This window comes from Alosa alosa, chromosome 9 (genome assembly GCF_017589495.1).
Source record: "Alosa alosa isolate M-15738 ecotype Scorff River chromosome 9, AALO_Geno_1.1, whole genome shotgun sequence".
Classification (NCBI taxonomy): domain Eukaryota; kingdom Metazoa; phylum Chordata; class Actinopteri; order Clupeiformes; family Clupeidae; genus Alosa; species Alosa alosa.
This window is the reverse complement of record NC_063197.1, coordinates 4,253,885-4,270,712: the sequence shown is the minus strand read 5'-3', so window position 1 is coordinate 4,270,712 and position 16,828 is coordinate 4,253,885. Positions and strand designations below refer to the sequence as shown.

General features: G+C 43.2%; 1 protein-coding gene across 1 annotated transcript in view; it reads right to left on the bottom strand.

The window, feature by feature from the left end:
- dnajc6 (DnaJ (Hsp40) homolog, subfamily C, member 6) overlaps nt 1-16,427 on the bottom strand; it is a 32,000-nt gene extending 15,573 nt beyond the window's left edge. Inside the window, 7 exon segments of the mRNA XM_048252990.1 lie at nt 216-410; nt 2,512-2,645; nt 4,531-4,653; nt 5,449-5,597; nt 8,109-8,158; nt 10,735-10,870; nt 15,975-16,427. Coding sequence (XP_048108947.1) covers nt 216-410; nt 2,512-2,645; nt 4,531-4,653; nt 5,449-5,597; nt 8,109-8,158; nt 10,735-10,870; nt 15,975-16,170 — 983 coding nt within the window. The 5' untranslated portion in view covers nt 16,171-16,427.
- Between the last annotated feature and the right edge of the window lie 401 nt (nt 16,428-16,828).

Here is a 16,828-nt window from a genome sequence, read left to right as displayed (position 1 = left end):
CCTGTATTTGTCTTCAGAGTAGTTTGCTCAAAGCATACCTTTTGAAACTATCTCAATTTCCTGTATTTTTGTTGTGCACCAAAGTGAAATACTGTGGTTCAGTTATTCAATATTAGCATAAACACAAATATTCTTGTCTCATATATTATTTTTTTTATACAGATGACTTTAAAGTTCACTGAAAGTTTACCCTAAGTGTGTGCATCGTCTCCTACCTCATCCTCTCATAGTCCTGCGCTGTGGAGAAGATCTTAGTCTCTCCGAGGAGGATGTCACAGAAGGGCCGGCAGCCACTGCGTTGCTTGTTGAAGCAGGGCACTGGACTGACCGTCACCGCTTTGATGGTCAGAGGCTTGAAGTGGGGGATGATGGGCTTCTCAGACACCATGCTGCACACATAACCAATGTACCTGAGGGGGAGCAGGCGGAGAGGAGAGGTCAGGTCAAGTGGGATCAAGCTGTAGGTGTACCTCAATAAACTTAGTTTAAATGTAAGCAATAAGCCCTGAGAGGCCGTAAGTTACACTGATTTTACAACAGCTAAGGGGCGTTGTTAGGCACGACGCGCTAGAGGAACCCCCTTAGCTGTTGTAAAATCAGTGTAACCTATGGACTCGAGTGGCTTATTGCTTTTCTAAAACTGTTGCTATAAATACCTGGCATAGTTTCATAAAGTAAAAGCACAGCAACGAAAAATGTAACGATCTAATCAAAGATAATCATTCCTCCAGCAAGAAATATATTTCCTCTATCTGAATGGTTGCCAAGCAACGTCGAGACGTAGCTACTTCAACTTTTGTATCAAGTTATGGTAGCACAGTAGCCTAATATAGAACGAAATGCGGTCAAGGTGTATGTTTATGCTGCATTTTACAACTGCATCAAACACGACTCAGCCAATCACAATCAAGGACAGGAACTATCAGTTTTAGAATTTCTAAACGAAACCTTATCCAACAAATAGAAGTACTCAATTGTCTTTCCCTGGAGTAGATGTCACTTTGGAAATGAGTTTTTCTGTAAGTATAGACCACAATGCAAGGATGCACAATTATGTAGACTGACTGCTACAAGAGCAACACACTGTGCAACACACTGTTCATTTAAGACATAAAAGTCCTGAACCTGACCTGATGTGAACACAGCATGAAACTGACAGACTAGTGATATAAGTAACATACTGGTGTGCAAGACCCAGAAACATGAACCTTCTATATTTGCTCAATTTAGCAAATAAAATCTCTGCATGCACAACCTATCCTTGACAAGCCCTCACGTTCTTTTTTGTGGACACCAAATTCTGGGACACCCTTTGAGATGATATTTGAAGAAAAGTGAAAAAAAGAAGAAAACAGGCTTGGGTGCCTTGTACTGCTGGGGACTGTAGTGCTTGAGTCTGTCTCAGTGTGCAGTTTATCTACTGAGACTGTAGTGTTTGAGTCTGTCTCAGTGTGCAGTTTATCTTCTGAGACTGTAGTGCTTGAGTCTGTCTCAGTGTGCAGTTTATCTTCTGAGACTGTAGTGCTTGAGTCTGTCTCAGTGTGCAGTTTATCTTCTGAGACTGTAGTGCTTGAGTCTGTCTCAGTGTGCAGTTTATCTTCTGAGACTGTAGTGCTTGAGTCTGTCTCAGTGTGCAGTTTATCTTCTGAGACTGTAGTGTTTGAGTCTGTCTCAGTGTGCAGTTTATCTACTGAGACTGTAGTGCTTGAGTCTGTCTCAGTGTGCAGTTTATCTACTGAGACTGTAGTGCTTGAGTCTGTCTCAGTGTGCAGTTTATCTACTGAGACTGTAGTGCTTGAGTCTGTCTCAGTGTGCAGTTTATCTACTGAGACTGTAGTGCTTGAGTCTGTCTCAGTCACCATGCTTATCTTCTGAGACTGTAGTGCTTGAGTCTGTCTCAGTCACCATGCTTATCTTCTGAGACTGTAGTGTTTGAGTCTGTCTCAGTGTGCAGTTTATCTACTGAGACTGTAGTGTTTGAGTCTGTCTCAGTCACCATGCTTATCTACTGAGACTGTAGTGTTTGAGTCTGTCTCAGTGTGCAGTTTATCTACTGAGACTGTAGTGCTTGAGTCTGTCTCAGTGTGCAGTTTATCTACTGAGACTGTAGTGCTTGAGTCTATCTCAGTGTGCAGTTTATCTACTGAGACTGTAGTGTTTGAGTCTGTCTCAGTGTGCAGTTTATCTACTGAGACAGATGGAGGGAGAGTGAATTGATGATGGATGGTGACAGGACCAACACCAAATAGCATAATGATTCCACATTCATCAACTTAATGACCCATGCCCACAGTTTATGTAAACAGCATTACACGTGGACATGTGATTAACTGGTCCATTGCATTCCTTGTTACAGTCTTCTTTTGCATTGTTCTGCATTCTTTACAACTGCTTACCAGATATGTGATTTATGCTCATGAGCAACATAACATGTCCCACACATGAAAAAGTGTGAGGTGTTTTGTGTCATTAGGCTATAAAACTCAGTTCCTACTAGTTCTGCCTGCCTACCTTCTGTGAGAAGGCCACAGGCCTGAGCCGGGTCTCTTGGCGCTGAGCAGTTGCATGGCGGGCACGGGGTTGGCGAAGAGGTGGCAGAAACAGAACATGGCACAGACCAGCACACCTGATGGAGCTCTGCCATCCTGAGCGGAACAAGAGCGGCAGCAGCAACACTGTCAGTGACTGAAGTGAGACATCCTTCCATGGAGTAATAGCATCTAGCTGGACAACTATGAGCCGACAAAGAGTGATCAAGCTCATCACACAGTAACCCATTCCTGTCAACATTTAGCTTTCCAAAAACGGGAGATTTTTTGTGTTTATACCGGATCTGTGTTTGCATATTTAATACGTTTCATACACGTGTTTCAGCACTGCATTTCGGTCGTTGCTTTTACCTTACCATTACCTTACGCATGCCAGTTATGTATCCACCAGCTGCCTACCTGCAGCCTACTTCTAAAACTCCAAAGCTGCTTGCTGTTAGATTTGGTTCCGAGGGCACAAGTTCAGTGTATCAACAACACTCAATAACAGTTTATGTGATGTGTTAATCAATTAAATTCCCAACAATTTCACAACAGCTAGTTCTGGAGTAGGCCATTCAACTAGCCCGCTTGCTTACGACGAGTATCAGGCTGCGCAGTCGGCACCCGCTTCCTTATTTAGGTTTTGGGTTGCCAGGTTTTAGCCTATGACAAAATGATTGAAACTAAGTGATCGTGTATGTGTAGGGTGTATTTCATACACAATCTGGCAACCTGAATGGATCAATGATTTTAAAATGAAGTTTGATGGCCATGCAAATTACGGGAGTTTTCCGGGAGAAATAACAAAACGGGAGAGTGCTGGGAGATGACCTTGAAATACGGGAGAAACCCGGGAAAAACGGGAGTGTTGACAGGTATGCAGTAACCTGGGCAACAGGGACTAGACAGGTCAGTCACATTGGCACTCCTACTGTAGTTTCACGGATGTCAACTGAGATGGGTTTTGCTAGACATCAAAATAAACAGGAAGAGGCGACTGCTATTAATAGATGAGATGCAGACACAAATAAACCTCCAGAGGGTCAGCGGAGGCCATGAGAACAGAAAGAGTCCAATCAGCTTCCTCACATTCCTCCTGGTGAGTCATGTTTCATACACAGTCAGTGTGATTTCAAGAAAAATTATGTTTCCTAATCCCCCAATGTGCCTGTGTGCTGATAGCATAGCTAAACACTACCCCAGATAAAGACAGCAGGGTGACAGGACTGAGCATGTCAAACATTCCTGCAGACTTGCATGGTTTCTCCATCAAGGCCAATTCAGTTTCAACAAACATTTAATTTTATTTGCTGGGTTGGCTGTTTAAAAAGGGCTAGAAGCCTCTCTTTATTATGACGGTAGCAGCGCTGATCCAGCACAATAGGAAACACAAAAGTAATGCAGATAGCTCAAATTAAATGTGCATCAAGGTCAATAATGTATACCCTACCATGTACACAATCCAAACTTTTGAATAACCATAAAAAATGTATTTCATATCTCATTTCATTCAGAATGTCATATTAGGATATTGCAGAATATGATGACATTGCCGAATCGCCTAGAGGCAATTCTGAAAATGTTTAGATGGTACACTCCAGGTGGTGCTAGCTTTACTATGTATGTCAGAGATTCCAGACAAAACTAAAAAAACATGATCAGAATTAGATTTGATACAATCAGATTAAAGATGATCCACAAATCTGATCTGAACACTTTAGTGTCAAATTCATCAAATTGTTCCTCACAGTTCACAGCTGTACATTCTCTGTGTGCACTCCAAAACCTAGTCCTGACCCTGTACATGAGACCAACGTAGTGGCTCAGATAAAGCCAGTTACCGTTCTAGCCAACTGACCAGTTGCTTCAGGTGCACTGAAGGGAGGAGAGTATTTGGATTGGGCTCAAATAACAACAAATATTCAACATCATTTTGCCAGAATTGTTGACTGCTTTGCAAGCAGGAGAGAATTTATATTTGACAGTGATGGCCGCTTACCGAGCAGGTAATGACACACACATTCTTGGGGTTCTGTTTGAGCCAGTTGTGCATGTTCTTACAGACAGCAAAGAGGTTGTGGAGACTAGGGGCTTGTTTGGAAGGCCAGTTGCATTCAGAAACCTATAGGAGGGCAGGCATAGAACACATAAGAAGACATTAAACATGGATAAAGGAAGAAAATGTGTGTTTGTGTTTGTGTTTGGGGTGGGGTAAACATCTAGGTTGATTTCCACAACGCTGTAACAGAGTAGCTGTTTTAAAATCCTGTAAGACAGTAGCAGTAATAACAGAAAACAATAATATACCAACAACAAAACATAATGCTAAATTATTGAAATTTAGTATGACCATTATTTGGAAAGCAATAGAATTATTTCCTGCCTGCTTAACGACATCCCTTGGCATGCAACATATAACTAAAACATGGCAATCATGATGTTGTAATTGATGACCTAATGGAAGCATTGACAAAGCCAGCATATAAAATATAGGTGTTTCACATTAGCCATTTGGTTCAGAGGTAATACAACTAAGACTAACGGAGGAGAATGCATAAAATGACTGTGTGACTTCAACTTTTCAGTTAAAAGGAAGAATTCAAAAGCCATGATGACCAATCAACTATCCAGCATCTGAACCGAGTTAGTAAGAGCTTTAAGCACTTTTAAAACTGTTGTAACATACCTCTCCTGAATTATACAGAAAACTACAGGCAGTGATGTTGTGAAGTGTTTCCATCTTTGTAGCCACAATAACTTGGTTCCAGATGTGGTGGAAAGAACCAGCACTAACAATGGCAACACACTGATCTGAATGTTGAGGTATACAATGAGGCCGTGCTAGTGTTAGACCAGGCGAGCCATCCTGATGTAGTCCTTTCAGCTAAGAGATTGGCCACTGTGCCAGCACTCTCACCCTGTTTGAGAATTTGGCTCCGCGGTAGTTCCTCTGTGACAGGTTGAAGACAGTGTAGTGGTCAGCATGTCGTGAGTCCAGGAAGGAGCGCATGTCCTCCACGTGGTTGGCATAACCCATCTCCACAGCGGACGAAGGATACGTCATCACTAACAGAGTACAGACACAGATAGAGAGCAATTTCGTAAAAAAAGAAGCTCATGTAAATGTCATGTGGATGAATTTGGTGACTTCATATTAATTGTACTTGGGCTATATGGACTTCAAAAGAAAGACAATATTGTCTGAGAGAACCTCAGCCTTCATCTCTATTTGCCTCACACAAATTACAGTGGCAGCTGTTATTATGAGACAGTGTCTAGAATAGAGGTGCTTGTTTACTAACTCTGAATGGCATTCAGGGGGATACTGATTGGAGTCATTGTGAATATGGCTAATGTTTGTCCTAGACCAGCAGTGGGTCCCCTGTGCCTCATTGATGTTTTAAGCCAATTGTTTCTGTTTGAGATTACAATGCAGAAATTACCTGGTGTAAGTAGGCCAGAATTAGTTAGTGGGTGTGTGTGTGTGTGTGTGTGTGTGTGTGTGCGTGCATGTCAGCAAAACACGTGTATGAGGGAGGCTGCAGGGTATGGGTTAGGGAATCTTCGCAAGAGCTAGAGAGTCTAAACAGCTTCAACAGCCTAGAAGACCCTAACTCCATGGTACACCACAGGCCTCAGAACCCTAAGACACAGATGAGTCTGAGCTAGACACACACTCACACCACTACAAATTCTCTCTCTCTCTCTCACACACACACACACACTCTCTCTCTCTCTCTCTCTCTCTCTCTCTCTCTCTCTCTCTCTCTCTCTCTCACACACACACACACACACACACACACACACCCACACACACACTAGAGTGTGGCTATCCGACCCGAGCCCGACGGGTCGGGTTGGGACAAATATTTAGAAATTGTAGTCGGGTTCGGACACATGGGGGCGATATGCATTGGAAGCTTTACATTTAAAATTCCTTATTATTTTGGGTAACCAACAGGTCTGCTTTACATGATGCAAACGTTTGTTTTTTGAGACACACATTTACACTCACTCTCTCTCTCTCTCACACACACACACACACACAAACACACACACACACAAACACACACACACTTACACACTCACAGTTCATGTTGTCATGTTGCCACTGTGCATGTAAACCACCAGTGTTCGCACACATTCACGCACATACAGAAACACACAAACCCACACACACAAACACACATGATGTAGCTTTTAATGTTCTAATAAGGGTCTGTTTACAATACTGTTCTATTAAATAATACTTTTTGTCATGGTATTGGTATTTAAGAGCAGTTAAAACTGCTCGGTCAAATTTGACCGCGAACAGTAAATTAAGGGGGGTAGCAACGAACAGTGTTTAAAGGTTAAGAAGAAACCTCTCCTTATTTTCCAGTAGCCCAGTTCATCAATTTCTGTTGCTTTTCTACATGTAAAACGTAGAGCTGATACAGGATATGAGGTGACGAATAGCCTATACAATAAGGAGACACAGGAGAAGAGCGGCCAGACACCCTGCAAAGGCGCTGGGAGACATACACCTGAAACACAAGGTGCACATACACCTGAAACACAAGGTGCACATACACCTGAAACACAAGGTGCACATACACCTGACACACAAGGTGCACATACATCTGAAACACAAGGTCCTCCCAGTAGAGACAGCTTTTTCATCAAATACGTACGATCCAAAGCAATTAAATAGACCAATTGCCAGTGTTCCCCTCAAGCAGCCAAGCAGTAAATGAAAACTAGAATTGCGGTTCCGAGGAACTGCAAGAGTGGGTTTGATCAGGGGCATGGAACTCGGCCTCATCCAAGGATTCCAACGGTACCTTGTTTATGAAAATCGGACATACGGGTCAAAAGTTACATGCACACACCTTCATATACACAGACAACCCAGCCCAGCCCATTAGAGCTCTGCCAGATGGCTTAGAACTCTGCCAGGTGCAAGCTTAAGCCATTAGAGCTGTGATGTCATAATCGAAATTAGAATCCTTGAACATTCCGCCATTCATTTCAATGGGCCCAAAAAACGCTGAAAAATGGGAATAACGCGAAAACGACAAGGGCCAGTGACACGAAAGTAACAAGCAAGCTACACCGGTTCGGGCCTGAATTTTTGGAGTTGGAACCGTGTCGATAGCTCAAACGGTCTAGGAGCAGTAGTTCGTACAAAAAGTGGGTGAAAAGGAATAAGAAAGAAAGAAATAAAGAAAACTTAAGAAGAACAATAGTGGTCTTGCTGGATCAAACCCACTAACTACAAGCAACATTTTCATCGCTCTTCTTATGTCTTAGTCCGTCTGCCTTACACTAATACACTAACCTTTCTCTGTGGAACTCATGTGACAAGCAAAACCACAGTGGAAAATCAAGTGTGGAGATGTAATAGTTATGGGACAGATGCTAGTCATTCAGTCAGAAGAAAGGATAGATTCTGCAGACACATGTTACCAATAGAGAGGAAAGGATATATTCTACAGACACGTCCAGGCACAGTGTTGGAGGTGTGAGAGCAGCAGGAGGACGCAGAGTAAATCATCAGTGTGGCTTTTCCCTGATTAGTACTGTTGGACAACTCACCTATGATTCGTGAAGTGATGTAAGCAATGTCCAGCTCCCCTTTGGTGTACCTAGACAATCACCAAGGAGAAAATCACACGATGCTCAGAGTTATTATGTTAAAATTTTAAGGCCACTGTTATTCAACAATCCACTGTCATAAAAAGAATTACTGTTCAAATTAAACATTTTCTGTGTAACTGATTGAATTATTGCAGTTCACAACATTTATTTTAACAATTATTATGTTATTAATATTATTTCCAATCATAATCAATCATTCATGTTCATTTAATTGTGTTGATGTATGTGTAATACACATTATAATTGTGTATGTCCTGCATTATGTAACCTAAGATAAGATACCTATATGTATTACATGGCACACTACACACATGGCCCTGATTATGTAACAACCGGATCACCTGGTGAGAGCAACAATCCCCTTAATGAGATAACTGTGTGAACAGCATCTATTTTAGCCTTCAGTGTTACAAGTGAGGGCTGCAGAGAAAGTCTTCAACAAGCAACTGCAGAGGGGCGAGTCCTTATGGAGCCAACATGGCTCCGCACAAAGGAATGTTTGTAGTGGCTCTGCTGTCTGTCTCCCTCAGACAGACAAATAAGACCAGCAGCTCTGAGGTGGACAAGACCAGAATTGGTAATGTGGGGTGGATGTGCTTTTTTTTCAGCCTCTCCGCGACACAGTATATACAGTGCACACCCCCACAAATTCATACCCTCAAGGACAGATACACTACACTGGTAAATGCCTGTTCAGTTTATTAATGTTTTATGCGACTATATTACAGGACTATGCTGACAGGTGAAAACTTGTCATTTCTTATTTTTTATTTTCTTATTTTGCTGCACTGGGGCACAGAATATCACTGCAGAATGCTGATGGTGCAACTCTAATGACTCTAAAAACATACTGAGCGGCCCTAACCTCCACCTAACAATCTCATACAACTCTATCGAGCCCATGCGGCTTTGTAAGAAGCCAGTGAATAGATCAGCACCAAGTTGTTGGGCCCCCATCACAGATGAATGGGTTGTGCAGGAGAGGCCAAGGACAGCTAGACTTTACAGAAAATAATGTATCCCCACAGAGCACCACAGACGCTTTGCAAAAGGAGACTGTGACTTTTTGAACGAGGTAGAAAATAAAAACCATTTGCTGAAGGACAGACCCAAAACAGCCCATCATGTATCATGACTTGAAATAGCATCTATTCAAGATGCATATTTACAAAATTCCATAGGTGCTACTAGGTCTACTACTAACGGCAACATCCAATCAATGTGATTTATGCTTTTACATGTCCATGTAAAAACATAAATAAATCACTGTTCATTAGCACCAGATGGAGGAGACTGAAGAAGTGCAAGAGGTACAATACTTTAATAGGTACATTATCACGAAGGGCATTATTAAGTATAATAAGTTCATTATAATTGGGTATTCTACTGCAATTTAAATGGGGAGGAGCACAGTCCCACAGCACCTGGGAGAGCAGTCTAAGCAAGCCCAGAGAACTGCAGGGAAACAGAGAGGTAAATAGAGGTGATTAGGAGACGCAACACTCCTCTTCCACATCCATTGCAAATTCACAGCTTCAGCACAGAACGAAAGAAGATTCCACTGGTAAAAAAAACTGCATTACAATCTAATAGACTGACTGGAAAGACCAGGGACTTTATGAAGTCAGTGGATAATCCACGGCTTTAGATGGGACACCTCACAGCACAACAACCTTACACTGACATGAAACCCCATGCACGCCTCACACTGCTTAGGTGGCTATCTGGCATCAGCACCTGACATGAATAATGGATGATAACAGAAAGGACGGAGTGGAGAGGAGGGAATGAGAAGGGGAACAGATGAGAGAGGGAGGAAGATGAGAGGAAAGACTGACAAAACAGACAAAAATATATTGAAAGTTTGTCACGCTTATATGTACATGTGTACATTACAGCTGGAAAGAAAGAAGGGATGACAGAGCAAGAAAAGAAAGAAAGAAAGAAAGAAAGAAATAGGAAAATCCAATGTGCATAGAGCATAGAGGGTGACCAGAAAAGAAACAGAGAGAGTGAAGACCTCCTGACACACAAACACATGCAGAGAAGCCAGTCTGCCACCAGACACACACACACACACACACACACACACAAACACAGAGGCCCCTTTGTGAGAGGAGTGTCAGGCCTGCACACAGAGTTCAGCAAAGGCACAGCCTTCATCCTCCTCCTTCTCCTTGTCCTCCTCCTCTCACCTTCCTTCCTTCCCTTGTCCACCCAAACCCTTTTCTTTCAACCCTTTCCTCTCCGCTCTTTTGTTCTGCACAATTACATGACAGTAAATAGCACGTTTTAAACCTCCTATCATCTCCTATTCTCTCCTCTCAATCAGCCCTCACTGTTTCTGTGCAGGAGAACGGCTCATGAACTAGTAGTGCAGAAAGTCTGTACGAATCTGCGTGGATCCTATAGTATGTGGTTTCATACTGAGATTCCATAGGTTATATAATCTATTTGTGTCATGTAGGTGTTATGTCACACTTCTAGGTTCACGTGTGTGTGTGTGTGTGTGTGTGTGTGTGTGTGTGTGTGTGTGTGTGCGTGTGTGCACTTTCACACTTACGTGGCCACCTGATGCATGACTTTACTGGAGGTGTCTTTGATGGTATCCTTCAGGTTATCCTTGAAGTTGCTGAAGAACTTCCCAGCTCCACCCTTAACCATGTCTAGGAGCCCTCCCCCATAGTTGGCATCCATATCTGAAGAAAGAACCACAGAGTTAGCAGAGACAAGAATCTAACCCGCACTATCACACACACACATACACAACTCTCACAACACAAACTATACAGATGTAAACAACAAGACCAATCCCACAGACAATGACTGTGTATCGTACTCAAATCGAAGATTTGAATAGGAAGAGAATGTCAGATTTTGAAGCACATTAGCTTAGCTACAATACAGCATCATATTTTCAATTCAGTCTTATCTAGCCACAGCACATTTCTCTTGGTCAGTCATGACTTTGGCACTTCTGGGAACAACATATTGACATTTTGGAAGCAGACAAGACAGTTTTTCTTCTGAAACCAGCACACAAATTTTCACCACGGAATGTCTGTGTCTGAATAAACACAACTATTTTCAGCTTTAACTGTACAAAACTGTACAAGACAAAATAGCTTCAGGATCCTTGGGTCTGTGGAGAATTTAGCATCTGTCATCATCAAGATCATAAAGTTGTATCTCTCAGTGAGTGAGTGAGTGAGTGAGTGAGTGAGTGCATATGTGCATGTGTATGTGTGTTTTTGTTTGTGTGTGTGTATGTGTGTGTGTGTGGGTGTGTGTTCATGTCATCTTGAGGGAGAGAGCAGAATCTGTGTGGGTAGAGGCATGTGAGAGAACAGAGAGTATATGTCAGGAGAAGTCCTTCCGCCCAGGCTGGATTACAGCCAGAGTCTGCATCTGAGTCATCACAGTCCAACCCCACTCAACACATTTAACCTTTTCTCTTTCTAGACACACCATACCAGCACACAAACACACGCACACACACACACACACACACACATAGAGAGAGAGAGAGAGAGAGAGAGAGAGAGAGAGAGACCGGTCAATATCCAAAGGTCTAAAAATGACCTAAGGTCTAAAAAGTTTCTATATGTGTATTAAAAATATTCAGTAATAATAGTGACCTAAACATAGGTCACAAAAAACTCCCAGGCTAATTTGCTCTAATTGTGGCCCAAATATAAATTGGCAATCTCCGTGAATTGTACATTGGGAATTTCTCACCTCAGAAACATCTGATGTGGAACACAGCTTTAGGGAATTATCCATCAGTATCAGAATAGTCACCATCCTCCTCTATGTATTCTTAACAGGTTGTTCAGAATGACAAGCTAATGGCTAGTGCATATTGCCATAGAGGTTTACATTGAGGCTTGACAAGCCCCACCCTCTGGGATCATCTTATAGGTTTTAACTCAATCCTAATCTTACACTGCCTGACACAAAATCCCTGCCTAAGACGCTCGTGACAGCTTTGATAGGCTGAATGAGTTTTACTAGAGAAGGACTGCAACCTAACCCTGTGAACGAGAGGAGGTCAGGGTATGACTGGACAGCCCAGACCTTGCCCTTCTACAACACTCATCTTTCCCATCATCTGTTCCTTTTAAGAAACCCACAACACAAAACAGAAGAGGGAATTTGGCTTTGGCCTCAACAGACCTGCTGATAGCAACATTGATTTGCTCTCTGGTCATGCTGGGTCATCACTGGGCCAGTGGAGGAGGAAGTGAGAAGAGGACGGACATTCCTCTGGAGCTCTTGGACGAGGCTCGCAGTCCAAGGCTCTTTAACAAGCCGGTCAGGCACTGGCACAGTAGGGCAGGAGCCATAGCTCACATGCCCAGCAGCAGCAGGCCAGACCACACAGACTAGAGCAGGCTGGACACAGGGGACGGACAGAGTGCCCAACATTGTTGAGTTATGAACCAGCTGCAAGGTTCATCCTGGCTTGACTGACTTGAACTCAAGGCACTGGCTTTGTGCAGTAAGTATAGCTATAGATAGCACAGCAATAGAATGATGGCAATAGATGGCTATGAGGCAACAGTGGCAATTAAGTGTTCAAACTGTAAAGGCATGCAACACTGCAACACTGCAAATCTCTCATAATAATGAATAATGTAAGGTTTTTCAAAAGGATGAAAAGAATAAAAATAGGGTCTGGAATGCCAATTTGGTCTATGCCAAAACCATACTGTCAATAAGAAACCAACTGATATCAACACATCACTCTACAGCCATGACCATTTGTGAGTCCTAGGGTATTTTTAAGACATCACTCGTCATGTTTGGATAACATGAAACATTCCAAACTTCTTTCTTGTGGCAGATTTCCTGTTTGAAGCCTGGCTCAAAACATTCCCAATAGATCTCTTTCTCTCTCTCTCTCTCTCTCTCTCTCTCTCTCTCTCTCTCTCTCTCTCTCTCTCCTTGCATGACTTTGGGCTTGTTTCATCATTCCAAATGCTGCTGTGCTTCATTCCACCCGGAAATCATCACACATACAGAACTGCACAGTAAGAATCCATTAAGATTAATGGTCTTATGGAACACTTACTGTAACACTCACAGTGTAATCTACCACCACTATAACCAAGAACCCCCAATATCTGCAGTCATTAGGACAGAAGCTACCTCAAAGTTTCTGTCTGCATTGCTACATATCACTGCACCATAAACCTGTGTGCGTGTGCATGGAGCAGATACAGGTCTGTGGTTGGACTGTATGTACCTGTGACTATCTGTATGTGTCAAAACCTGTGCTGCATCTCATTCTGAATCAATACGTGTGCAAATGAGACTGTCAATGCAGTTCTATAGTGTTGGATAGCAGAATATGTTCCACATATTTCACAATTTCCTCTGAAATACACTGACACTGTCATTATGCACATTGGTGTGCTGTGTGTTTTAATGTTCTAAATTGTAATGTAATCTATATTCAGCAGTTTTGAGCCACGGCTGATGAAGCCTGATTCACATGGCTATGTTGGTCCACTGTGGGTTAGCAAGCACGGCGACCCTGCCTGGCTCCCTCATGGCAGGACATCAGATGAAGGAAAACAGGGTGGCCCTTCCTTTTGGGCCTGGGGAGAGGTGCCATAGAGGGCTTCCTGTTGGACGGGGCACAAGAGACTTCCTGTGTGCGCGTGGAGCCGAGCACAAGAGCAGAAGAGGCGGGAGGACATGAAAGGCTCTGCCACCACGTCTAGGAGAGCTCACAGAGTCTCTGAACTCACACCCAACACTCTTTCATCCTCACAGCACACACAGCCTAGGACACCTCTGACACTCTGATGTGTGGGTTTCATGTGTGTGCATGTGTTTTTTATGTAAGTATATACAAGTGTATGAGTGTGTATGTGTATGTGTGTGTGTGTGTGTGTGTGTGTGTGTGTGTGTGTGTGTGTGTGTGTGTGTGAGAGAGAGAGAGTATGTACCTACTTTCCAACACACTCAACAACCTGTGTGTACAAAGAGTATTCTGATGTGTGTGCAGGTGTGCCTGTTTACATTTGTGCAGATGTAATGTGGTGTTGGTGTATATGCTGCATCCTTGTACATGTGTGGGTTTACATTAGTGTCCACCCTGACAGGAGGCCCACAAAGGCAGCAGTTGGAGAATGGAGATCAATCATAAATGTACAATCATGAGCATGCTCTCTGTTCAACTTTCTGTCTGTAACCCTTCTCCCTGTTGAGTATCACTCCACACCTGGGCCTTGTCTAGCTTTTCTGTGTGTGTGTGTGTGTGTGTGTGTGTGTGTGTGTGTGTGTGTGTGTGTGCGTGCGAGATAGGGGAAAGGTGTGTGTGTGTGTGTGCGAGATAGGGGAAAGGAGTGTGTGTGTGTGTGTGTGTGCGCGCATGTGTGAATATGCATATGCATGTGTGTTGTGGATTAGGGGAAAAGAGTGTGTGTGTGTGTGTGTGTGTGTGTGTGTGTGTGTGTGTGTGTATGTGTATGTGTTTGTGTGTGTGTGTGCGTGCGTTTGTGTGTCTGTGGACTGTCACAGGACACTGCCCTGCCTCCTGAATTATGGATTGAGTACAGGCAGACACTGAGTACTAACAGCCCACAGAAGCTAGCATTTACGTAGTAATTTTTTAGCTAAACCTCTTTTAATGTCTCACAATTGAGCTGCAAGTAGACGAGAAATTGATAGACCCTATAAGATGATTGTATCTGTTATAAACCCAATACTCTTTTGTATCATTTTTGTCAATGGCTAGGGCTCTGGCAAACCTAGCCATACCATAATGAACACATAGTTAATAGTGAATTCACATATGTATAAATTTACAGGTTTAGGAATAGGAGGCTTTGACAAAATTATGTGATCAATGCAACAATCATATCATCTAGCTCATATGGATTAATAGGAGACAATAACGGCTTCAAACTGAGCCCATCTGCTGCCTGCCAGACTGCTTGAGAAAAACACAGTATCTGAGACAACACATTCTAAGAGGATAAAAAAAGTGCACTACCAGTGTCCAAGGATGTCAGTGGAACCTTTAACCTCATGGTCCAGGAGGGCACAGCTAGTGCTAATCTGTATGACCAAACAAACCCATTGGAAGGGGTTCGGACACAAGCAAGACAAAGCAACATCACTGGACTACTAGAGCACTGCAGATGCCAGCGGTGACAATCCCAGAGTTACCTGAAATCATTTAAGGGGAAATTCTTTCTCTCATCTGTACCCCCCTCTTACCCCCACCCCTTTACCACCTCTCCCTCTCTCCTTCCTCAGTCAGTGTCATTCCCTAAGGCCTGTTTGCTATCAGGCCACTGCAGTGGGGTAGGAGGCAAGAGCTAACGTTAGCACTCTGTATCACACCATCACAGCACGCCACAGCATCTACCGGCTGGCTTAACCATATCCCACTGTACACACCTGCTGAACAACACTGGTGCTTTGTTTTATTATACTGACATGACATACAACACTTCTCCTTTTCGGTAGGGTTATAGTATAACCGGATAACCTGAGATAAATGCTATAAGCATGACTGAAATGTAGGCTATTGTGCGTATTGCTGCCATTGCTCGTTCTTATATCTAAGATGTTCAGAGATAGCCAGCGTCTTATTCACATAGGCTACGCAATAGACTGAGCTAAATGTTCACATAGTTTTCCTTACGTAGGCTAATCAAGTAGGCAAGGATAAGTAAAATATGTGCATTATATATTTCCACTGCTCTAAAGCACAGAAGAACCACCAACACATTTGTCGTGTACGTTAAAACGACAGCATGCGTCTGTGCTAATCGTTGCGCTTACCTGAGCTGTCCATGGTGCTGTAGTCGTCCGGTCGCGCTGGGCCTGCCTTGGAGCCGAGGGTAACCGCCGTCAAGCTGCCGCCGAATGGGCCGCCGCCTCTCCCCCCGTTATTGAAGTCTCCGCTGCTTTCGACCAACTGCAAAGATTCATATCCATCGTAACTGGTCTTTTTCTTATAGCCACTTAGCAGGCTCATGGACACAGCGAATACAGCAACAGGAAAATCGCATAGAAATAAAGGAAACGCGAGCTAGAAGATTTTGGAGGAGATGCACATGTCCCGTTGAAGGATGTCGGACCCAGAAATAATCCACGGTATCCTGATTATTCAGCGTCCCCTTGTTCCTAGCGAGCGAAAGGGTAGGTTTGTCATCCAGAGCCGCATTTAGGCTACTACGCTGAACACACACACTCACGCACTCGCAGACAGCCAGTCTCCACTGAGTTAACGGGTCCTTTCAGGCTCACGGTTGGCTCAAGACCAATCCCGACAATACCATGTCGGCAGTAGGAGACCGAGGATCGCCTGCTCCATTGTTCTCCTCGTACATGATGTAATATCACCAATGTTTTAAGGGGTGTTGTGAAGTATTTTACAACAAATCATACGTTCTTTAAAATCCTAGTCTGATCTATTATATTGTATATAACTGCTACTAGGCTATATGACTAACAAATTGCTATTCACCCCTCAAAATATAGGCTACAAAAGTGATGATGTGTATGATTATGTTTGTAAATTCCTTCAAACGTTTTTAAACAGTTAAGAATTAAACACTTGTACATGTACAGTATGCTCAGTTGTTTCTTTGTCTGTATGGAGGCAAATACCATCCTCAGTGTTGAGAGCAGGC